At 43.5% G+C, this 25773-nt stretch overlaps 1 protein-coding gene across 1 annotated transcript in view; it reads right to left on the bottom strand.

Moving 5' to 3' along the window:
- hydin (HYDIN axonemal central pair apparatus protein) overlaps positions 1–25773 on the bottom strand; it is a gene marked incomplete at both ends in the record, with an annotated part of 297572 nt that overhangs the window by 19886 nt on the left and 251913 nt on the right. Inside the window, 13 exon segments of the mRNA XM_084331981.1 lie at positions 6444–6642; positions 7807–7976; positions 9168–9389; positions 10320–10527; positions 10917–11064; positions 11751–11916; positions 14604–14703; positions 15535–15741; positions 16169–16403; positions 16750–16829; positions 18811–18971; positions 20841–21122; positions 21736–21890. Coding sequence (XP_084188107.1) covers positions 6444–6642; positions 7807–7976; positions 9168–9389; positions 10320–10527; positions 10917–11064; positions 11751–11916; positions 14604–14703; positions 15535–15741; positions 16169–16403; positions 16750–16829; positions 18811–18971; positions 20841–21122; positions 21736–21890 — 2333 coding nt within the window.

The raw sequence follows: 25773 nt of genomic DNA, 5'->3' as shown, positions 1-25773 counted from the left end.
CGGATCGCATGAGTAATTATGGGGCCAAATTTCCGTTCACAATGTTTGATTGGTAGTTTAGTGTATGCTATGTCCTTCAGTCTATGTGGGGCTACTATGTTTTCTTCTAATTTTCTCCAGGATACTAATGCTTGGGGATCAAACCATGTTGTCAATGGTCTTAATGTGTACGCCTTAAAATAGTGGAAAAAATCTGGAAATGCCATGCCACCGTCTGCTTTATTTCTCTGTGCGGTGGATCTTTTTATACGTGGTAGTTTGTTATTCCAAATAAATTTGTATGTGGAGGAGTGTAATCTTTTCCAGTAACCCTCTGGAGGGGGTAACGGTAGCATTGAACTGAAGAAGTTGATTCTAGGTAGTACGTCCATCTTAACTATTGATATCCGTGCCTGTACTGAGTTTTTAAGTTTTGCCCACCTATCAAGGTCGTCTTTGATTTTGTTTTGCATTTTTGTGTAATTGTGCTTCACCGTTTGTCTTATGGTGGGGAATATTTCCAATATTTCCTCAATCAACTTGAGCAGATGAGGCAATGTGGTGTTGGGGTTTTGCATGAATAGTATTACGTCGTCCGCATATAAACAAATTTTATGTTGTGTGCCCTTGATTACGATTGGTTCTATGGATTGGGATTGTCTTATATATTGTGCTAAAGGCTCTAATGATAGATCGAATAGTCCGGGACTAAGAGGGCAACCCTGTCTGGCTGAGCGCGATACCGGAAATATTTTGGAGATGATTGTACCTGTTGTAATCATGGCCGATGGGTCTTTGTATAATACTTTAATCATATCAATGAATCCTTTTCCTAACCCCATCCTTTCTAATACTGCCCATAGATACGACCATTCCAGCCTGTCAAAAGCTTTCATTGCATCCAGGGACAGCATCGCCTTAGGTATGGTGTCGTCCTTGTCGGCATCTAGTACGTGCAGTATTCGTCTTATGTTATCAGTGATCAGGCGGCCTCTTATGAAGCCAGTTTGGTCCGGATGAACTAAAGACGTCATATGCTTTTGTAATCTGATGGCTAATACCTTAGAGTACAGTTTGATATCGGTTGCGAGGAGGCTTAAGGGTCTGTAACTACCGCACTCGGTGGGGTCTTTGTCTTTTTTGAGAAGGACTGTTATGAGTGCAATATTGTCGTTTTTATGGAAGTTCCCCTCCTTGACTGAGTATAAGATCATATTTAGTAATAAGGGTCCAATTATGTCCCAACAAGAAAGGTACATTTCTGGTGGGATACCGTCTCTTCCAGGAGCCTTACCACTTTGCATTTCGGATATGGCCTTCTTGAGTTCCTCTAGTGTGATCGGTGTTTCTAACTGTTTAGCGTCATCCTCTGAAAGTTTAGGGAGAATAATTTGATTAAGATATGTGTCCATTTTGTTTTGATCGAAGGTCGTTTCTGATTTATATAAGTCGGAGTAGAATTCTTTGAATGTATCGTTTATTTTTTCAGGGTCTGTTTCAAGTACTTGTTGTGCTCTAATGGTAGTTATATCTGCAAATTTTGCATTAATTCTTAATCGCATGGCTAATAGGTGACTAGGTTTAGAACCTTGGGAGTACTGCTGTTGTCTTGTGCTGCGTATTTGTATTTCCGATTGTTGTCTGTATATGGCATTGATCTCTTTTTTTAGTACATTAACTTGATTTTCTAGTCGAGTTGAGTTGTTGTATTTTAAAGAATTAAATAACGTTGAGTAAAGCGTTTCCAGTTCAGACAGTTTTGTGCATTGATTCTTGCGCATTTTGGAGGAAAAGCTATCAGTGAAATCCTTGATCATTCCCTTTACCGACATCCATATTATTCTGGGGTCTTGCACCGAGTTTGCATTCTCCCGTAGGAATACTATAAGAGCTTCTTTGAGTTGTGTAATGAATTCCTTGTTATTAAGCAGCATCGATTTAAATCGCCATCTTGGGGCTCGGGAAGATAGTATACCAAATGTTCCTTTTAGGAGTAAATAACAGTGATCTGATAGTGCAATGGGTATCATTTCCACTTCATATTTATCAAATAGTCTCGGGGATGCAAAGACATAATCTATTCTGGATAATGTGTTATGTCTCGCAGATCGACAAGAATACTTTCGGGTCGTGGGATTAAGTGATCGCCATAAGTCATTTACACCTGTAATCTTCGACCAATCCTTTAATGCTTTAGATGAATTCTTTTGTTCGCTGGAAAAGGCGAGGTAAGATTTGTCCATCCTTGGATTCCAAATGGCATTAAAATCCGCACCTATTATAAATGAGTAATCGGGAAGGTCTAACATTGCATTGGTTAGTGTAGAGAAGAAACCCTCTTCGTACAAATTTGGGGCATATACCGCTGCCAACGCTATTTTCCTGTTATTGTGTACAATCATAGCTATAGTTATACGACCATCTGCATCAGACCATACTCCCTTTAATTCAATATTTAACTTACGTCTAACGACTATGGCTACACCTCGAGTTCTCGTACCAAAAGAAGAGTGACTAATATTATGATATGTGTTGTCCGCTAACGTATCTATGTCTTTATCTAAAATGTGTGTTTCGCTTAGTAGAGCCACGTCCACATGTTCTTTTTTTATCAGTGTGAGCACGCTTTTGCGTTTGTGTTGTTTATTTATCCCACCAGTGTTCCATATCATTATATTCAAACTAGCCATAATCTATACATGTTGTTGTGTAGTTTTTGGTAATGCTTCTGGAGTGCGAAGCTACAATAGATGTACATCCAATTATTGAGGTCCCGTTGAGAGCCGAGCTTAAAAACATATATATATACAAATAAAAATCCCCTTTTTCCCCCTCTCCCAGAGAGTCGTACAGGCCTGTGTTCCATAGACACATCCTCCGCGTATGACTCCCTCCCTTAGGCCACCGGATTGCCCAAACTGAGCTTTGTAATCCTACTCTTCCTATGCTAATTGCCATAGGATCTATCACTTTCATTCTAATTCAATAGAATGTCGCTTTTGGTCTTGCGCCTTCCCTAAAATATTATGAAAAATGAAAAAAAGAATACCTTCATTGATATATTAATTTGAACCTTCTACTAACTTATGTAGGAAACATCAGAAAAAGGAAAAGATTGGAGACAAACACTAACACCTTAAAATGAAGAAAAATAGAAAAGAACAATGTAAGATAAAAAAGGGAGTGAGAGCTAAAATAAAACTCAACGTGGAGAAACCACTAAAATAAAATTGAATACAGAGATAAAAGTGAAAAACAGATACTTTTAGAGCTACATTGTGCCAATCTCTAAATCAGTGGAGTGATTATTTAAAATATTAGAATAACCTTGTTGTGCTCATACATTTAGATGTGGCTGATTTTTTTTAAAGCCTTATTAAGGCCTGATTAAACTTCAGTCAATTGATCATATGCTTATACACACCGGATGTTAATGTTAAAGTTGCAGGCCTTCGTTGTAATGGTGCATTATATTCTAGAAGGTTGTAGAATACCCTAGTATATACGAACAGACTGCTGTTGTGTTCCAGAATGATCTTCCTACCCAGGGTTCATGACTACTAGTATTTTCGGGATATTCCTTTGTGTCCCAGAGCAGTCGAGCGATGAGCCCAGAATATTCCAGATTGTTCACAGTGTCAATGATAGATTCTTGTCTCCACGGAGACCAGAAGTCTGTAAATATAATGCATTACGAACCATATTATACACCTTGTGCCTTGGTGTTGCCGGCATGCATATCATCTGCTACTTTTGTTGAGTCGTGGTAAAGTCATTCTAATAAAATTACTGAAATACAAAGAGAAAGAGAGAGATGAGTAGGCTTATCTGGTGCGAGACAGTGTTGCGTTCTGCCCTGGGGGACCTGCTCCATGTAGTTTCAAGTATTCCTCTGCGTCTTTAGGCGTGCGTATTCCTTCCCTCCGGCCGTCTTTTCCCACGATCGATAATAGTGCCGGGTATATTAGCCTTGGCCTGAGGCCACTCTTGAACAATTTCTGCATCACCTCCTTGTAGGGGAAACGCTGAGCGATGGCCTCTTTGCATAGATCTTCGTAGATAAATATTGAATTTTCACCATATTTCAGTTTCCCCCTTTGGTTGCATGCAACTCTGATGATGTCATCTCTTATTACCGTCTTGCGCAGAGTAACAATGATGACTCTTGGACCGTTGCCTCTTTGTTCTCGAGTACCGATTCTGTAACATTGGTCCACTATCGGCTCTGTGGTTAGAATGTTGTTACCCAAAATCTCTGTTAACACTGTTGGAAACTTGTCGTCTGTGCAATTGACTGATTCATCAAGTCCCACTATGCGGATATTATTTCGCCTGTAGTAACGTTGGGTCTCGAGCAGCCTCTCCATCGCTTCATCTTTGACTTCTTGTATTTTCCTCCGACATGCTTCTTCCACCTTTTTTATCTCATTGGTTAACTCTATCAATCCATCGTTGACGTTCTTCTCGTTCTCTTTGACTACCCGTGTAATTTCTGTCACCGTATTCTCCACTGTCGTGATTCGCACGGACTGTACAGCGACCGCTTTCATAACCTCTTCGAATTTAGCATCGATGTGTGCGACGTGTAATTTGAAAGCGACCATCTGTTCCTTAATCAGGCTAGTCAGAGAGTTGAAGTCGGGTTGTGTAATTGCACTGCCTGTGTCAGTTGATATTGTAGGTGCAGTGAGGGGACCGATGGATCTGTTGGCAATTATCTTCTCAAAATCCTCTGCTTTATCCTTCACGGTACTTTTTCCTGTCGTTCCCGTTATGTTGTCCTCTATTGTCTCCCTCTCGGAGCCAGTCGCCGTTGGTCCCGGTATATTCTCCATTATATTCCCCCCATCGGGGCTTGTCGACAACGGATCTGCCACCGCATCGCCTGTTATTTTCTTTGAACGTGTCTCAATCGGCGCCGTTGGAATTCCTGCTTCGTGTTTCTTTCCACCCTTTTTCTTATCCTTACCATCCATGTTGAGTCTTTATGTCTTTTGATATAGTTAGTAGAAGTTCCTATTAATACATACGATGTGGTTTAATCTCATTGGTATTTGTTAAAATAATGTTTTTGAACGAAATTAACGTTGACGGGAGCGGAGCTGTTACCAAACGTGTGCACTACATATTGTAGTCAAACCGGAAGATCTTACACGATTCAATACTCCATTTCATTAGTATTGATACTTTTAGAATAATAGCCTGGTGCGTATGTTCTATCAGTTACAGTAAGTGGATCCGGAGCAGTGTGTTTATGTGAGAGAGCGCACGTTTTGCATAGTGGGCCTGTCACACACCAAGACGTAGGGAAAATAGTAACAGACATCCCTGAATGTCTTATCTCATCATAATACAAGTTTCTGAGAGTTACACTCTTAAACCCTGAGAGTTACACTCTTAAACCCTGAGAGTTACACTATTAAACACTGAGAGTTACACTCTTAAACACTGAGAGTTACACTCCTAAACCCTGATAGTTACACTCTTAAACCCTGAGAGTTACACTATTAAACACTGAGAGTTACACTCTTAAACACCGAGAGTTACACTCCTAAACCCTGAGAGTTACACACTTAAACACTGAGAGTTACACTCTTAAACACTGAGAGTTACACTCCTAAACCCTGAGAGTTACACTCTTAAACCCTGAGAGTTACACTATTAAACACTGAGAGTTACACTCTTAAACACTGAGAGTTACACTCTTAAACACTGAGTTACACTCTTAAACCCTGAGAGTTACACTCTTAAACCCTGAGAGTTACACTATTAAACACTGAGAGTTACACTCTTAAACCCTGAGAGTTACACTCTTAAACTCTTAAACACTGAGAGTTACACTCTTAAACCCTGAGAGTTACACTCTTAAACACTGAGAGTTACACTCACACTGAGAGTTACACTCTTAAACCCTGCGAGTTACACTCTTAAACCCTGAGATTTACACTCTTAAACTCTTAAACACTGAGAGTTACACTCTTAAACACTGAGAGTTACACTCTTAAACCCTGAGAGTTACACTATTAAACCCTGAGAGTTACACTCTTAAACACTGAGAGTTACACTCTTAAACCCTGAGAGTTACACTCTTAAACCCTGAGAGTTACACTCTTAAACACTGAGAGTTACACTCTTAAACCCTGAGAGTTACATTATTAAACACTGCTGCACCGACATGAGGTGGGAGTTCATGCTCTGTTCTACAGATGTTGATGGTTGCCCTCACAGATACGTTAGGGTCAGAGACGATCTCTTGAGAGACATTCACAGTCTCTCTGAGTTTGGCCCCACCCACTCCAGGGCCACGTTAGACCAGCCGCATAATTTATGTCATTCAAGTCCAGCCAGTCAGACCACACACCGAATCCTGGGGAGCACAAACACACACACTGACACACACTGACACACACACACACAGCACACACACACACACACACGCACACGCACACACACAGCTTCCTCACCCTCATTTTGACGCCTTGACCCAGTATGTCCACCACTTTTTTGACAGATTCGTTGATGATGAAGGTGATCTTTTCATGGTAGCAACGTGCCTCACAAGGGTAGAAGGTGACGGGCACCTCTGTGGCACCACCAGCGGGCAGAATCTCTGTCTGGACATCCACCTCCAGGTATTTGCTGTTCTGGAACTGGCACTGGACACTAAAGGTGGAGCAATTTGATTCGAATTGATAACTTTACTCTCAAACCGTTTGGCTACACTGATAGTGGACTAACTAGCTAAATAGAATGAATGGGGTAGTGTGATCCTTCCACACGTTACACCCTCTCAGTGAGAGTCCGCGCTGCCAGGTGAAAAGAAGCGGTTGATTGGCTAGACGTGTGTCGGAGGAAGCACGTGATAGCCTCCACTCTCCCAGACCGACTGTGGGGGTTAAGTGCGCAGCGACCAGGAAGGGGATTGGGAATTGGCATAACGACTAACATTGGGATGGGAGAAAATCGGAGGAAAAAGGAGGGGGAAAAAGATCAATAAAAAAAAAAGAACTAGGGATATTGGCTTTTCTACCGATATCCGATATACCGATATTGTCCAACTCTTAATTTCCGATACCGATATCAACCGATACCGATATATGCACGGTCCCCCCATCCCCCCCAAAAAACTGTAACATTTCAGGTAATTAACATTACATATCTCTTGTCGTGGAATTAACACAACATTATGCATACTTTTGACAATAAATAAAATAAGACTGTGTTCTTACTTGCTTGCATGGGTAAATAAAGGTTAAATAAATGTAAAAAAAAAAAAAAAAGAATTATAAGATTTAAAAAAAAATTGAAAACCGATACCGCTAATTTCCGATATTACATTTTAATGCCAATATCGGCAGATAATATCGGACATCCCTAATTAGAACTGGAGTTGGCCCCCGGGCACTGGACTGTGGCTGCCCTCTGCTCCTAAGTAGTTAGGATGGCTCAAATGTAGAGGACACGTCTCCCTACGGGGATATGGTAACTTAACATAGCCGTCCCGAGGTGCCATGGTCGTTTTAACTTGATATCTATCTACACGTTGGTGCCCATTAGAGGCTGTGTGATAGGGTATGTAACATCGGCATTGTCAATACATGGAGCTCGTGGCATATGGGTCTGTTGAAGTTGGCAATGCTGTTTGGGGGCTGTTATGGGCAGTACTCCTTATCATTAGAGCACAAGTATCTTGTGTTTTCTTATAAATAAGTTAGTTCCTTCACTTGAATATCAATGATAATGTCTAATTCCCTTTAGCCTCCATCCATCAATCCATCTGTCTTTCTTTCTCTTCGGGTATCACACACTCCCCCCTCCCTCACACACCTGTAGTCCTTCTCTCCTCTGTTAGTGATGACCAGGGTGTGAGAGGCAGGAACCATGCCAGAGCAGTAGAGGAAACACGGGCCGAAGTCGTGCTCGGTGAAGGAGAAGCTGAGGTCAGGCGTCACAGCACAACCATCGATGGAAAAGGTATATACTGGCCCAAGCGTTACCTGATGGGTGAGAGACACCGAGAGAGAGGGATACATTCAGAAAAGGGAGATTGAAAGAGAGAGAAAAGTTCAGAAAGTTCAGACCAGTGTGTGACCGAGTGTGTGATCAGTGTGTGACCGAGTGTGTGATCAGTGTGTGACCGAGTGTGTGATCAGTGTGTGACCGAGTGTGTGATCAGTGTGTGATCAGTGTGTGATCGGTGTGTGATTGAGTGTGGTTGATTGTGTAACCAGTGTGTGAATGAGTGTGTGATCGTGTGTGATTGAGTGTGTGACCAGTGTGTGATCAATGTGTGATTGAGTGTGTGATCAGCAGTGATGGGAATAACGGCGTTATAAATAACGGCGTTACTAACGGCGTTAGTTTTTTCAGTAACGAGTAATCTAACGGATTACTCTTCCAATCTTAATAACGCCGTTACCGTTACTGCCAAAAAATGCGGCGCGTTACTATGATTGAACCTGTTTTTTTCATCAGACAGATCTCTGCGCTGAGAGGCAAATACTGTTCTTCCTGGTTAGTGGGCAGTGCGCGATTGGCTGAGGTTGAGTAAAATGTCATGGTAAGCCAATCAGAGGTAGAGGTGGGCGGGTGTTCTAAAGCATCCAGAGTCTGACAACACAACACAAGCGACTCAGTCAGCGTGAGACCGCGGGTCCGTGTAGTGTACGTTTTGATAGTTTGTTTGGCGAGCCCAAATAATACAAAACGAATCCAACGAACAACACAAGCGAGCAGTCAACGAGCGTTTTTTGTTCACTCTTAGTTGTAGTTAGTTGTGTTGCAGCGTAGGACACTACAGTAGTGGCTCTACTGCTGACAGCCTTATCAACAGTGCTGCACTTCCTGGTTTAATAGCACAGTCTTCAGGTGCTCAGAGTCAGAGATATATATATATATATATATATCTGTATGTCATGCATGTCTTAAATGTCATGATTAGATTAGTTTAGATGATTAGATTAGATTCTTATATCTGTATGTTGTGTATGTCATAAATGTCATGAATTGAAAATGGGGGACCCTGACGTAAACAAGACGAAAGTCTTTCTCTGGTCTGCATCCCCTTAACAATTGTATGTATTGAGCTGTACTGTACTGTACCCATTCTGCAATCTGTTAATAAACTTTTCAATCAATCAATCAAACAGATATCTGACAAAGGGAATGTGAGAAACCGCCACACTTACCTTGATGTGTAGCGTGATGTCCTTGAGGAGGCAGGGGCTCTGTGGGTGGAAGCTGAGGGAGGCGCGGTGCTGCTGGCCCGCCTTGATGGTGCTCCCCTGTGGCTTGGGATCCAGGTGGCGGAGCAGCTTCCGGGGACCTACCAGGTCGAAGGTCACTTCGAGACTGAACTGTCCCGGGTTGGACACCAGGAATGTGAAGGTGGACAGCTCTGACATCTCCAGCTAGAGATAAATAAGTACACACACAGACAGAGAACAGTTCAAAGTGAGTCAGAAGATACTCAAGAACTTCTACTCGTGCACAATAGAGAGCATCCTGACTGGTAACATCACCTCCTGGTTTGGGAATAGCACCGCACAAGACCGCAGCAGACTACAGAGAGAGGCCCGTTCAGCCGAACGCACAATTGGAGGTGGACTTCGCACTCTCCAGGACATTTACAACAAGCGTTGCAGGAGCAAGGTTAAGAGAATAATCAAAGACTCTAGTCACCCAAACAACTGCCTCTTTGAACTGCTGCGGTCAGGCAAGCGATACCGGAGTCTCATGGCAAGCACAGAGACTCAGAAGGAGCTTCTATCCCCAGGCCATCAGGATGCTCAACGACAATGACACTATTTAACAACCCATCATCTACACTCACAGCACACACTCACTTTAAATAAACACTCACCGTAACACCCACTCTACTCACTTTAAACACTTTAATAACACACTTTATATTTATTAACAAAGAGATTTGCACTACAACTCATACCTCATTGCACCTTACCCTAAGTTATACCTGATCCCATTGCTGCATTGTACCTCACTGTTACTATTTTTTTTACTCTGTACACAGTATAGTATATGTATATTGATTGACTGAACACTTTTTGTTTACGTACTCTTGACTTTGTCTATTTTATACTTTTTATCTATTTTATCTAGCACACTCTCAGGAGCCCATACAGAAAAAAAGCATTTCATGGAAAAATATTCTGTATTTTGCCACAGTCCTCCACAATGCTGCAAGCAGCACTTCCGTGGACCAAGCAGTAGTGATGTGTGTGTGTGTGTGTGTGTGTGTGTGTGTGTGTGTGTGTGTGTGTGTGTGTGTGTGTGTGTGTGTGTGTGTGTGTGTGTGTGTGTGTGTGTGTGTGCGTGTTTACCTTTCCAAAGTTGAGTGCATGGGTGCTGCCAGGGCTGATCTCTCGGAGCTCTCCATCGATGTTCTCCACCTGGACACAGGCGCTCAGGGAGTAGACGTCTGCTTTGATGTTCAGCACCAGGAGCTCCGTCTTACCCTTCACCCTCACAACCAGCTTGAAGCTCACACAGCCCTCTCGGCTGGGCGTGAAGGACACCACCATGGGTAGCCTGCAAACAATTTAAGCCAATTTAGCTCTCCTAAAGCTGGAAATCTTACCGTCACCGTCATGTTTGTATGAGTTCTTACACCCAAATGAGGTTTCATTCTTGTTCAGACCCTCTAGCAATGCTAGAATATAAACATTACATAATTTGAGTGTAAGAGCTCACATAAACATTCTAGGGCCTCACAAAGTCAGAGCCCCATTCATTGTCTATGGAGCAGCCCCAGATTTGAGATCCCAATTACATCTCCAATAGGAGGGTTCTCTCTCTCTCTTTAGGATTGATTGATTGAACACTTTATTAACAGATTGCAGAATGGGTACAATACACTATGGCTCAATACACACAATTGTTAAGGGGTGCGTGCGTGCGTGCGTGCGTGTGTCAGCTACCTGGCTTTAGGTGCTAGTTTGCCAGTCGTGGGTTGCAGCAGCAGCCTGTCCTGTTGGTCCTCAGAGTTGAGAGACGACTCCAGGACAGAGAAGTGAAATAGCCGTTCCTCTCTGTTCACCAGATGGACTGTCTGCACCACCCTGTGGCCTGCACACACACACAAATGGCATCATCTGCATAAATACTTCAAGTAAAAAGATTCATAGTTGACAAATAGTCATGAGCCCCTTCAGTCGACAATCTCATGTATACTACATTGTTGTCCTGCAAATTAATTGTGGAGAAGGACCTCTTTAAACAGAGTGCTTATCTGCTGAATATCTTTGTGAAATGTGTCTGAAATGTCCAGTGATCACTATGCTGCTTACATTTCTAGCAAAAAGGGTATAACATACCTAACGAGGCTAATGGCTGATTAGGCTGGTAAATATATGCCTCCTAAAGTGTGTAAACGGAAGTACAGGAAGTACAGGCTACAGGCTTTCCGGTTTCGACAAAACAATTATAGAAACGTGTGAAGTGCACAATATTTCCTCGTTTAAGCCACTGCAACAGCTTTGCCTGACAAATTTACTACATGACCGGGACGTTCTAGCTTGTTTGCCGACAGGATTCGGGAAAAGTTTGGTCCGTTCGGAGGCAGCTTCCAGGGGAAGTACATACACCGGAAATTCTACCACACAGACACTTTCGGCAGTAGTTCTTTACCAGGCTTTATCTCACGGAGGAGATAAAACTGGTAACGAGGTTAATGGCTGATTAATGGACTCCGTGACTAAGAGAGGGCAGCCCTAGCATACGGAATGAGAAAATGAAACGAGGAGAAGTCTGACCCAGGAGACAGGACCCTATGTGTAAATAGGCTCGGTCCAGGTAGACCTCAGGACTTCTGGAGGTCCCCACCAACAGGAAGGGGACAGACAGGGACAAGTTAGGCATCCGGAAACTCCACAAGGACTCTACTACCTCCAGTTTCTCTGCCACATACTCTAGACACACCTGCAGAGAAAACACAGACAGAAAGAAAGAAAGAAAGAAAGAAAGAAAGAAAGAAAGAAAGAAAGAAAGAAAGAAAGAAAGAAAGAAAGAAAGAAAGAAAGAAAGAAAGAAAGAAAAACATACAACACATCTTTAGCTCCTGAAGCTGACAGAGAGAGGGAAGAGGAGATCTTTAGATTAGTTGCATGAGATTAAAATGTATGAGATGATTTTCAATGAGATGACTATGGATTAAGTGGGGGAATTTAGGATAGTCATACGTTCACAGGGAATAGGGGCAAACACCTGTAAACTTGGGATTGCAGATAAAACAGATTGTCCTAGCCCAGACACGCTGGAAATACTTCTTAAATCCATTTTTTAACCTGGATGAATTGAGAGATAAGATGAGATAAATGGGGATCAGATCACGATCCCTCGGTGGAGATTTGAGATGAGATGAAATTAGATGAGGATTAAATGAAGAATTGAAATGAAGAGCGATGAGCCAAGATGGGGAGGTGAGTCTGAGATTAGACAGGTGGAAGCACAGCCTCAACCCCACAGCCAAGACCACCACCACCACCACAACCGCTGCCCCCAACCAAGCGTTGGTCTGTCAAATTTTCATTGGTCATTCAGTCACAGGAAGAAAAAAGAATTGTAAGCTGCACCTTGTCAAAATTAGGTCAGTACAGTATATGGCTGTATCGTGTATGAAATGCTATGACTTTTAATTTGAAACAATAGACACAGGAAGTGGGTTTGCGACACTCAAGTCAGGGACAGACAGATGTTGGTGTGTACACAGCTGGTAGTAGTTAGTAGTTATGTTGGGCAGGAAATCCAACGTGTGGGATAATTTTGTGAGGGTAAAGGATGACCCCAAGAAGGTGACATGCAAACTCTGCACGCATTCACTTCAAACATACATTTTAAAACTAGGGCTGTCAGTTTATCGGGTTAATTAGATTAATTAATTACACAGCAAATTATCGCGTTATGAAAATGAACTAAAAATGTTGCATGTTCTTGGTATCTGATTCTAGGGACATCTATGGATCTCAGGGAATGTATTCCCAGTGTCAGAAACAGTGTCTGTTACTAAGCTTGAGTAAATTGTAATGAACCAAATGAGAATATCAATAAAACATTTTTTATCTTTGACTGTGAATAATACCATGCTCAAATTTACCAGATCTGAAAAATCTAAGCAAATTAATAAATGGAACATGATTAAACAGAAGGTTTTGTATATACAGTACTGAATTCTGCCATCCGGACACATGCAATTTGAAATATGATTATAGAATATAGACTATCAGGTAGGGATGTCCCGATCACGTTTTTTTGCTCCCGATCCGATCCCGATCATGTGATTTTGAGTATCTACCGATACCGATATTTCCCGATCCGATCAAAAAAAAAAAATCTTTTATTTTTATTTTATTTTATTTTATTTTTTTATTCAACAAACATGACCATGTTCACGTCTTAAACTCATACTGAGGCCTTAGTTTTGGTTTTAAATTGCATATCATCATTAATTTATTTATTGTCACACAGAGCAGAAGAATTTTGCCAAAACAAACCAATAGTATCCAGCTGCAGAATGGCAGACTAGCCGCACTCTCAGACCCAAACGCATTTCCTTTGATTTAATTATACATCAAATGATTTATGTCAAGGATTGCAATGCCTCGCTTGAATGAAGATAACTTTTCACCTGGATAACGTCAACATTCAGGGTGAATGTAATGTGAGAAATTGGGATTAAAAAAAAGAAGAAAAAAAAAAAAAAAAAAAATTTGGGTCCGAGAGTGTGGCGGTCTGCCGTTCTGCAGCTGGATACTATTGGTTTGTTTTGGCAAAATTCTTCTGCTCTGTGTGACAATAAATAAATGAATGATGATATGCAATAAGGCCTCAGTATGAGTTTAAGACGTGAACATGGTCATGTTTGTTGAATAAAAAAAAAAAATCCAGATTTTTATTTTTATATCCCGATCTTCGGAAAATCACATGATCGGCCCCGATCCCGATCACGTGATCGGATCGGGACATCCCTACTATCAGGCATAAAATGGTTATGCGATTAAAATGTGATTAATTAATTACAAATCCTGTAATTAATTAGATTAATTTTTTTAATCGCCTGACAGCACTATTTAAAACATAACCTATAACGTAAGTCCTAGCCTAATGTCAGCCACTCAGCATGGCTACTCTAATGTTGGATAGCCGGACTTATCCAAGTGACTGGGGAAGCTGAATGACCGCACTTACTGCATCATTTCAATTCATGTCTATTCTCTCCAAAGGTTATATCTCTCATTTCTCCTTGCAGGTTGCTCCGACACATTCAGTATCATCATTACCGCTTTTTCTGGTGCCGTTAACAGGCGGATCACTTCATGCCTGCCGTGCGCTTGTAAAATGTATAATTTAAAGGCTCATTATTATGGTTTTGTATTTCTGTGGCACAGTGTTAACAATGTTACTTATGACATTCTTTCTCAGCCCTGGAACTCAAACCATTCTGATGAGGTTAAATATAATTAAGTAATTAAATATATATAAATAAAGGTGCAACAACTAGTCAAATAATGGCTTGAACTGAGAGCCCTAACTACTACCACCATCATCACCACTACAACCTGAACTGACAGCCCTAACTACTACCACCACCACCGCTACTACCACCTGACCTCCACTTTCTTCCCCGGCTGGATGGAGCCTTGTGAGGCGAGGCAGCGGAACGGACAGGACCCTTCCTCCTCACATCTCCACTCGAACCCGTAGCGCTTACTGGTGGGGTTCACCACACTGAAACGTCTGGGGGATAGACAGAACACACACACACACACACACACACACACACACACACACACACACACACACACATTCTTATGAATTCCCTAACCTCTATAAATATTAAACTTTAAAGGGGAACTATCTTATAAATGGCATTTTCCAGTGTTAAGCATTATTTTCTAGCTATGTGGACTTATATTAAGTTGAGTAATACAGGTGGCTGGCAGTTGGCTACAAGCATAGATGGGGTGGACGATATTATGCAGATGAGAAACCTCTGACATCACAGATACGCAAAATTTCAGATGACTCACTTGAGTGAGGGACAAACATTGTGAGATGAGAATTGGAAGAATGCGCCAAATTGAGAATTAGAGACATAGATCCTATTAAGAGAGACCGCTTGGCCCCTGCACACCTCTCTCTCTCTCTCTCTCTCTCTCTCTCTCTCTCTCTCACTCTCTCTCTCTCTCACTCTCTCTCACTCTCTCTCTCTCACTCTCTCTCTCTCTCTCTCACTCTCTCACTCTCTCTCACTCTCTCACTCTCTCACTCTCTCTCTCTCTTTTGTGTTAACAGATTGCAGAATGGGTACAATACAGTACGGCTCAATACACACAATTGTTAAGGGGATGCAGAGCAGAGAAAGACTTCCGTCTTGTTTACATCAGGGTCCCCCATTTTCAATTCATAATGAATTGTAAGTAAGGGTGCAACTAGTACCGTGCAATCCATTCTTTGTGGATCTAGCCGAGACTGTGGTTGTACTAACTAGGCAGATCCCTGGTGGGTGGAACGGTCTGTATGCATATGAAAACATTGTACCTGGTAGTAGGTACAGAGAGGCCCACGGAGTTGAACTCTATGACCCTGGTGTTGGGGTCCAGTTTGGGGCGTCCCCTGAGGTCCTGGCTGCGACGGCCCCCACTGATGTAGTCGGAGTCTTCCAGGTGGAAGTGGCAGTAAGGCAACAGGCTACGGCCGCACACTGCTATACAGGGAGCCTGGTCCCCAGGCTGCAGGTTGGGGATGCTGGGGGGGGGGGGGGGGACAGGCACGCGCACACACACACACACACACACACGCAGACACACACGCACATGCACAGACACGCACACACACACATGCACACGCACATACACACGCACACGCACAGACACACACACATGCACATGCACACGCACACGCATACACACACACGAACACACACACGCACACACACACACACACACACACACACACACACACACACACACACACACAGACACACACACACACACACACACACAGACACACACACACACGATTAGCTTTGATTTAATTTATACAAGTTTATGTTTACTGTGTGTGTGTGTGTGTATTTTGAGTCTGTCTGGCATTCATATAAGCAATATGCAATTTTGTGTGCTTCTGTGTTCATGTGTACACATAGGGATCTCAGAAAGGTGTGTGTATGTACCTGCAGACAAGCCTGCCCTGGAACTTGGCCACCTCCAGGGGCGTGAGGCGGACGCTGAAGGCCTGTGTGGCCCCCGGCTCTATGACCCCTACGTTAGGCTCCGCGCTGAAGGGAGGCAGCTCAGGGTCTCCCAGCAGCGGGCACAACATGCTGGCCAGGGCACTGGACGGACGCGATGCGCTCACCGCCACCAGCCCCCCCAACCTGCTGCTCTGACTGGAGCGGGGCGTCGCCTCTGGAAGAGACGCGCACATTTGTGAGAAACAGTCCCACGTGTGAGAAAGATGCTGGACATTCCAAAAAATATTTTAGACTGATGTACACTTTCCTTTCTAGGCCTGCATGGAACCAGCGAACCAAGACATTCGTTTGGCTAGAGCAGAAACTATACATAACATAGTAGAATGCGTTTCTAGAATGATCCCAATTTCCTTACAAAAAAAGATACCCCCCCCCCCACCAAAAAGTCTGGAAATTATGTTTAGGGAAAGTTATGACCTACTAAGCTACTGTGAAAGCATATGGAACATTGAACCTCAGTGTTGCAAGACATTTGACCTGGTAAGTGTCCGGGTAAATACCTCTTTTGTTGTTCTTTGGGTCCATGAGGACCTGCCATGAGTACTCCAGCTTCACATTGCCCTGGTTTGTCATCTGTATTCTGGGGATACACGCACAGGCACACGCACACGCACACAGACACACAGACACACAGACAAACAGACACATAGACACACACACACACACACATAAAATTATACAAATTATCCTGACAGCTGATTCCACAGGCGTGGAAAAAGCACAGTGCCCCATGGTTGACAGCCTGGTGCGTTTATACTCATCCAGTGGCGAATGTCATCAAGGCATCTGGTAGCCTGGGTGAGAGCCATGTGTGAGTCAGGGGAGGTTTGGAGGTAGATTTGGGTGTCATCAGCATACGAGTGGAATTTGATGTCATGGCTTCGCAGTATGTTACCAAGGGTTATCATGTAGATTAAAAAGAGCAGGGGCCCCAGGACTGACCCCTGGGGGACATCGGAGGTAACGCATCGTGTGCTGGAGGTGAGGTTAACCCAGCATCACATTATTCCTGCCTCCCCGAGAGGTAGGAGCGGAATAAGTTGAGAGCCATCTGGTGCGATGGTTCACTGTGTCAAAAGTGGCACTTGGGTCAAGCAGGATCAGTAAGCTGGGGGAACTGGAATCAGCTGCCATGAGAAGGTCATTTAGAACCCTGAGCAGGGCAGTCTCTGTGGGAGGGTCTAAAGCCAGACTGGAACCCTGAGCAGGGCAGTCTCTGCGCTGTGGGAGGGTCTGAAGCAGGACTGGAACGTCTCACAGAGATGGTGGGACTGGAGGTGGTCATGCAGCTGTAGGGTGACGACCTTTACCAGCACCTTTGCCAGGAAGGGCAGGTTTGAGCTGGGGCGGTAAGTTGGAGAGAACGTCTGGATCAAAGTTGTGCTTTTGTAGCACAGGTTTAATAGCTGCAAGTTTGAGGGGGGCTGGAACTTCACCGGTGGACAGTCAGCGGTTTATTATCTATTTTGAGTGGCCGGAGTTGAATAGTAGGAGGCCCTAGCGGCTCTCAGTGCGGAGGAGTATGCCGTCTGATGTTGTCGGTACAACAGCTGATAGACCGTTAGTCCAGTTGGCCTGAGCCTGCGTTCAATCTTCCGGCCCCCGGATTTTTTGCGTTCTGAGCCGGGCTGTATACCGGGTGATGAAAAGGATATCAGACGTGTTTTTTGGGGGGCGAACCTGTTGTAGTGGTGGACTTGCTCTTCTAGTGAAAGGCCAGTGTCCGGCTCAGACAGGGTAGAAGAAAGGGGAGATGAGAGCATGTCACAATCAATGTCCTTGATCTTACGGAAAGTTATGGAGCGCTTGGTTCAAGAAGCTGGCGGTGGAATAATAGTGTCCACCAGCACCACCTGGTGGTCAGAAATGCACAGCTCCAGAACCAGGGTGTTTGCAACAGTAACATCTCCAGTGATGGCGAGACCGAGGGTGTGTCCGTGCTTATGCGTTGTTCCTTTTACATGCTGAATAAGGGAAAGTCAGTCCAGAAGGTTAAGGAAGTCGGCATCCAGTGTGGACTTTGGGGCTTCGACATGGAGGTTAAAGTCACCAAGGACTACCAGTTTGGAGAAGGTGGGGCTCAAGGTTGAGAGGAGGTTTGAGAAGTCAGGTATGAAGGTTGACTTGGCCTTGGGAGGTCTGTAGATGGAGATGATTAGGAGGGGTTCAGGGGTTTGCCACCTAGCAGCAAGGCATTCAAATGATGGAGAACCTGCAGCTCAACCAAACTGAACACATCTCGATAAAACACAGCCAGGCCCCAACCCCATCCAGAGGAGCAGCCAGGCCCCAACCCCGTCCAGAGGAGCAGCCAGGCCCCAACCCCATCCAGAGGAGCAGCCAGACCCCAACCCCGTCCAGAGGAGCAGCCAGGCCCCAACCCCATCCAGAGGAGCAGCCAGGCCCCAACCCCGTCCAGAGGAGCAGCCAGGCACCAACCCTGTCCAGAGGAGATAGTCACCACTGTGGTGCTAGGTTTCACAAACACATACAAGTTATGACTTGTCTATCTTCTACATGGAAACACACATACACACACACACACACACAGTGCGACTCACTGGTAGAGCCTGGTCTGGTAGAGCATTGTGTCTTTGAAGTGGATGCTGTCTGTGTTGCAGGTGAACTTTGCATAGTCACACACAGCACTGACCCGGAGCTCCAGCTCCTGCTGAGAGCCTTCCACCACAGTGCAGCACGGCTCAGGGTCTGTCCTCGTCACCTACACACACACACACACACACGCGCACACACACACACACACGCACACGCACACACACACACACACACACACATGTACAGACACACACACACACACACACACACACACAGACACACAGACGTACACACACACACCTTTGAAACCTTATTTCACACTGTGTGTCACATCTAATTGCGTCCGGGCGGAGAATTTAGACCAAGCCAAGTAAATCGCTTCACCCGAGCACTTCGAAACGCGTTCAGCACACTTGAGGCATATCTTGTGCCACTTCATGTCAGGGACCCGATCGACATCAATACTGGAAATCGCGATCAGATAATTGGAATATTCTTTTTGGAATAACCCCGATCAAAGGTAAGGACTATGATTTCATATCGATCCAGCCGATCAACGTATGTAGTATTCAAAACGAATGCCGTTGCTGGCGATGAAAGCATAAAAAAACTATTATATACCTTTGATTTGGAAATAGTAGCGTGTCCAGACGAGCAACGCAAAAGCTTTCAGCAAAATTCACATATCGCTCCATAACGCAATTACCAGGAATTAGCCAGGATCACTCTAAAACTATACAATATTCACCACGGTATAACACGCGAACGTGTACATGAAAATATTAATAATTTTTCACATGTTGAACAAGGGATAGTTGATGTCAAATGAGCCATAGTATTGTCTCAATAGCTATAATATATAATATAGATATAGCCCTGCAAACACTGCGACGCACAGTGAAAATCCCTATATTTTACAGCGGTGTCACAATGAGTTTCAAGTTCAAGTTTCTTTATTAGTTGTCATACAAAAATACAGAATACTTTTATATGAAATGCTTCTTTCTGTTTTGCTCCTAAGAGTGTGCTAGATAAAAATAGATACGTATAAAATAAGTATAAAATAGAAGTCAAAAGTACGTAAACAAAAGTGTTCAATATACATATATACAATATACAATGCAGAGTAGAAAAAGTAACTGAGTTACAATACAATATACAGTACAATGCAGAAATGGGATGAGGTACAATTTAGGGTAAGGTGTAATGAGGTATGAGTTGTAGTGCAAATCTCTTTAGCAATAAATATAAAGTGTGTTAAAGTGGGTAAAGTGGGTACTGCAGTGAGTTGTTTATTTAAAGTGAGTGTGTGTGTGGATGTGTATGCTGTATTTGATGGTTTGTTACATAGTGTTATTGTCATTTAGCATTCTGATGGCCTGAGGATAGAAGCTCCTTCTGAGTCTCTCTGTACTGGCCATGAGACTCCGGTATCGCTTGCCTGACCGCAGCAGTTCAAAGAGGCAGTTGTTTGGGTGGCTGGAGTCTTTGATTATTCTCTTAGCCTTACCCATGCAACGCTTGTTGTAAATGTCTTGGAGAGTGGGAAGCCCACCTCCAATTGTGCGTTCGGCTGAACGGGCCACTCTCTGTAGTCTGCTACGGTCTTGTGCGGTGCTATTCCCAAACCAGGAGCGGATGTTACCAGTCAGGATGCTCTCTATTGTGCATGAGTAGAAGTTCTTAAGGATCTTCTGACTCACTTTGAACTTCCTTAGGCGCCTAAGGCAGTAGAGGCGTTGCCGTGCCTTCTTGACTACACTGTCAATGTCTGTGGTCCATGTCAAGTCCTCGGATATGTGGACTCCGAGGTACTTAAAACTGTTCACTCTCTCAACCGGAGTGCAATGAGTACAAGGATGGCTAAAACGGCTGGCGCTGAAAGTGTTAACTGTGTGTACACTCGACGTGACTGTAAATGAGGGAAACCTCAGTTGCCTTTCGAGTTTAAATAAAGGTTTGAAATGAAAATATAGTGATTCACCATAGTATTTCTATAGTAATTAGCGTGTGTGGAATGCTAGGTTGAGCTGACCTTGGTCTTGGCCGGCTGCTGTGGTGTTTCTCCTGCAGGCTGTGTGGAGGAGGTCACCCACTGGAAGCTCTGCTGTGGTGTTTCTCCCGCAGGCTGTGTGGAGGAGGTCACCCACTGGACGCTCTGCAGACGGTCGTCCCAGTCCACCACCTGCTCCACCGGCTGCTGAAACTCCACTCGACACAGCTCGCACCTCATTGGCTGGCCGGCCAGCGTCACCGGCTCATTGGAAGAGAAGGTGACGGTCACTTCCTTGGAGCAGCCGGCGTGGAGGTGCCCCACCTGTTGAGGGACGTGAGAGGGTTCATGTTGGTAACACAGCTAAAGTTCTCACGTTTCTTTATTAGTTGTCGTACGACAATACAGAATACTTGTATATTTTTCTGTTTTGCTCCTGAGAGTGTGCTAGATAAAAAATAGATAAAGTATAAAATAGAAAGTCAAAAGTACGTAAACAAAGTGTAAACAAAAGTGTTCAACGTAAACAATATACAATACAGAGTAGAATTTTTTTTAACTGAGTTACAATACAGTACACAGTACAATGCAGAAATGGGATGAGGTACAACTTAGGGTAAGGTGCAATGAGGTATGAGTTGTAGTGCAAATCTCTTTACAGAAGAGTCTGAGTCTAGACCAGGGACAACAAGGGCTTTGAACCCAAGTCAAGACCAGAACATGTTGAATTTCTTTTGAACTTTCTAAAGTATTACGATGATGTTAATCACGTTTTGGGATAATATACAGTATTATGCATAATGGGAGAGTGTGTTGTGTGATTCTAATATAACTCTTCGAGAGTAATTTTGTGTTAAGATCAAGCAGAATTACATGTTACAAAAGATACCAATGAGGGCCTAAACAGGCCCCTCTCCTCTCATGTTCCCTGCTCTACCTGTGGGGAGAAGGACACCTGGGGGCCGGCAGGGGGCCACTGGAACCTCAGCACCGCAGACCCTGAGCCGCTGCTGTGGTTGGTCATGGTGAAGCTCTCCTGGCGAGGGCGGTGCACGTGGCAGTCGCCCAACTGCAGCCATTCATAATCCCTGCCTGTGGGATACAAAGAGCTGCGGTGAATTAAACCATTCATGATCCCTGCCTGCAGGATACAAAGAGCTGTGGTGAATTAAACCATTCATAATCCCTGCCTGTGGGATACAAAGAGCTGTGGTGAATTAAACCATTCATAATCCCTGCCTGCAGGATACAACCATTCATAATCCCTGCCTGTGGGATACAAAGAGCTGCGGTGAATTAAACCGTTCATGATCCCTGCCTGCAGGATACAAAGAGCTGTGGTGAATTAAACCATTCATAATCCCTGCCTGTGGGATACAAAGAGCTGTGGTGAATTAAACCATTCATAATCTCTGCCTGTGGGATACAAAGAGCTGCGGTGAATTAAACCATTCATGATCCCTGCCTGCAGGATACAAAGAGCTGTGGTGAAATAAACCATTCATAATCCCTGCCTGCAGGACACAACCATTCATAATCCCTGCCTGCAGGACACAAAGAGCTGTGGTGAAATAAACCATTCATAATCCCTGCCTGCAGGACACAAAGAGCTGTGGTGAATTAAAGGCCCAGAGATAGAGTTTGTAATCTCCCCGTTGAGACACAGCCAGGGTGAATGTTAGCCGTTAGTTGAATGAAAATCCCAGAGAGGGCGTATGTGCTTCCAGAGGTTTCGAGGGATACCGTGACTTTGAATTCAGCTTGTGGGTAGACTCACCCGTTGGTTTCAATTAGAAATTCTAAGCAGACATTTTGAATGGTAGTTGAAGAACAAAATGTATACTTTAACAAATGTATGAACTGAAACAATAACAGACAAACGAAACTAAATATGGTCACATATCACCAATGACATTAGACAACTTAGAATAGGTCCAGTGACCTATGGCAGCATTACTGTACCTAACATTGCTCTTTGATCTCCTCTTCTCATCATCCACTTCTCTCCTCCGTATGGCTCCTGCTGAGCGCCTCCTTCTTTTCTATCATCCCTCATCTTACATTTACATTTACATTTAGTCATTTAGCTGACGCTTTTATCCGAAGCGACTTACAAGTTCTGTACGACAAGTCATCAGGAAGGGCACAACTCTATCAGCTGAGTAACAATGTTCATCAAAGTGTTGAGTGCTACAGTGTAGGTTAGTTTATTAGGACAAGTGCATGACAGTAAGGTTAGTTAGGGTTAGATTAAAAAATAAAATAAAATAAAAGTATTATTTCAGATAATGGTTGAAGAAGTGCGTCTTTAGTCGACGGCGAAAGATTGGACTGGTTTCGGCTGTCCTAACTGGGGTGGGTAGTTCGTTCCACCATTGTGGGGCAAGGACTGAGAATAGGCGACTTCTCTTTGATGACCCTCCCGGAGCTCGGATAGGAGTGGGTCTGAGGCGGCCAGAAGATGCAGAGCGTAGGGGTCTTGAGGGTGTGTAGTTAGAGACCATTGACCAGAGGTAGGCATAACTGTGGAATAACTGTATCTCCCCCCTCCCCCAGACAGCCTACTGTCCTACCAATATACTAGTTTCTGCCTACCCTCCCCCATCCAACCACCCACCTATCTCGTCGTCTCACCCCCCCCCCCCCCCCCCCCTTTTACCCTCTCCTAACTAGAAACCCCCCTCCCCTCCTTGATCCCTCTCCAATCTTGAACCTAGCCAGCCTACCCAGAATTCCCCGCTCTCACCCTATAAAGAGCCAGGCCTGAGTGGACTCGAGAGCTCACCTGGGGAGACATCAGCTGGTGTCCCGGTTAGGTCATCCAGAGGTTGTCCTTTTACCCATGTTTAACATTCATAGCCTATTCTCAAGATATCTGTAAAAAATTACACATATTTTCGAATTTTAACCACTTAAATTAGTGTTTGTTTGATACCACGTCAGTTTTTATTGAAAAAACCCTGATAAACCGCCATATTCACCATATATCTATACATTTTTGCCACTACTTTACAGCATGTCAAAACGGGACAAAATACCTGTGAATAAGAATCTGCCATTATAAAAAAGAAAGGTAGACTATTTCGGTCAGAAATAGCGGTCAGAAATAGCCGAGAGTCTAACGTTAGAGAGGACCAGTTATAACTCATATTTCTAGCGGGGGTACAGTAGACTTATTCGCCGATATATTTCTCAACACAGAGCCCTTCCCATGGTAGAGCGAGCCCTCTCTCGTCTCACCAGTGAAGCAGCCGGGAGCAGAGGGGCGTGACCAATCACAGTGAACTAGCTGGCTGGTGACACAACTCACACAAGTGGGCTCGCTCTGTGAGGAAAGTAGTGACCCCGTTATTCGGACAGAGTATACTTTTTATGTGATTCTTCCCTTCATCAGGCCGATCAGGCGCACCTGCGGTAAACAACGGGCACCCTCCCCGAACAATTGCTTTCATCAGTCGCACCTGCGTAAACAACCACTGCCTCCCGCGAATATTGTTTTGGCCCACTTTGCCGTACATGATTGAAGCTTCTGTGCATGACCTGTATCTCACACACACGACCCCCCCCCCCCCCCCCCCCAATATTGTTTTGGCCCACTTCAGGGGAACGTGTTTGAAAGTGACCCTGTCTGTCCCCATGCTGCTCTTTCATCTCACACACACACACCCACACACCGCAGTAGACTGTGGCTGCAGCAGCCACATTCCCCCAGCCTCTTGCATGGTTAGTAGCCGGTGGTCTGCAGTGTTATTACGCCACCTTGTGTTCGAAATCGGCATCATGGGTCTTTGATTGATTGATTGGTCGAAAGCTTGATCACTGACTGTGTTGTAGAACACTGCATTTTATATTTATATCAAGAATTTAACGAATGAGAGCAGATTTAAAAATGGTTAAAAATGCCGTTTTAACATGGGAGCGGATGGGAGTAGAAAACATGACCAGGGGTTCTGAAGGCACTAAACACTATAACTATTTTTTTTAGAGTGTTTCATATTATAAGCTTTTGACACAATGAACATATATGTAAAATTAAGATATTTTCCCAATTTCATGAAATAATAATAAACACAGACACCGCTGTGCTCACACACACACACAAAATATTTCAAAAAAGTAGTTTTCATGACCCGAACCACCTTAAAACAAAGGTGCACCTCAGTTATAGGTATCAAACTATGGAACTCTTTGCAGAATGATAAAAAGAGTTCTACTAATATATTTCACTTCAAAAGGTTGTACAAAGAAACGATAAATAGACAGTATAGCACAGTTTAGTATAATATTGCAGTTTAGCATAGCAGGATAACATAGCATAGCATTACAGTATAGGCTGTATATATATACTATATACTATATAACCATTCATATACTATATTGTAATATAGTATATAGCAGCTTAACATAGAATAATAATATATTAAAATATTGTATAATACTGTATACCAATATGGTGTAGTATAAATAGTATGATTTAGTTATATTATAATAAAATAAGAATAATACAATTATATAGTATATAGAAGTATAATATATTAGAATAATACATTACATTATATAAATGTATAGATATGTGTGTGTGTGTGTGTGTGTGTGTGTGTGTGTGTGTGTGTGTGTGTGTGTGTGTGTGTGTGTGTGTGTGTGTGTGTGTGTGTGTGTGTGTGTGTGTGTGTGTGTGTGTGTGTGTGTGTATAGATGAATGAACCTAAATATGTAGTTTGACTGATAGATGCACAAAATGTGTTTATTTATGTTGATTTAATTTAGTTGTGTTGATGTTTCCATTTTTGCTAAATGGATATATGTACATTCTGTTTGGTTTGGGGACATTGCAATACGTCTATCAGTGTGCTGTATGTGTGTAGGGGTAGGTACAAAATGAGTTTTTCTTCCTGTTCCTTTCGGCCATGGGATTTGGTGGATCATATTAATATGTACTGTTGGACTGTGGTAATTACATGTACTAATAAATAAA

This window comes from Notolepis coatsorum (assembly GCF_963971535.1).
Source record: "Notolepis coatsorum genome assembly, chromosome: 16".
Lineage (NCBI taxonomy): Eukaryota > Metazoa > Chordata > Actinopteri > Aulopiformes > Paralepididae > Notolepis > Notolepis coatsorum.
The sequence above is the reverse complement of the archived record's forward strand: the minus strand, read 5'-3'. Positions and strand labels throughout refer to the sequence as shown.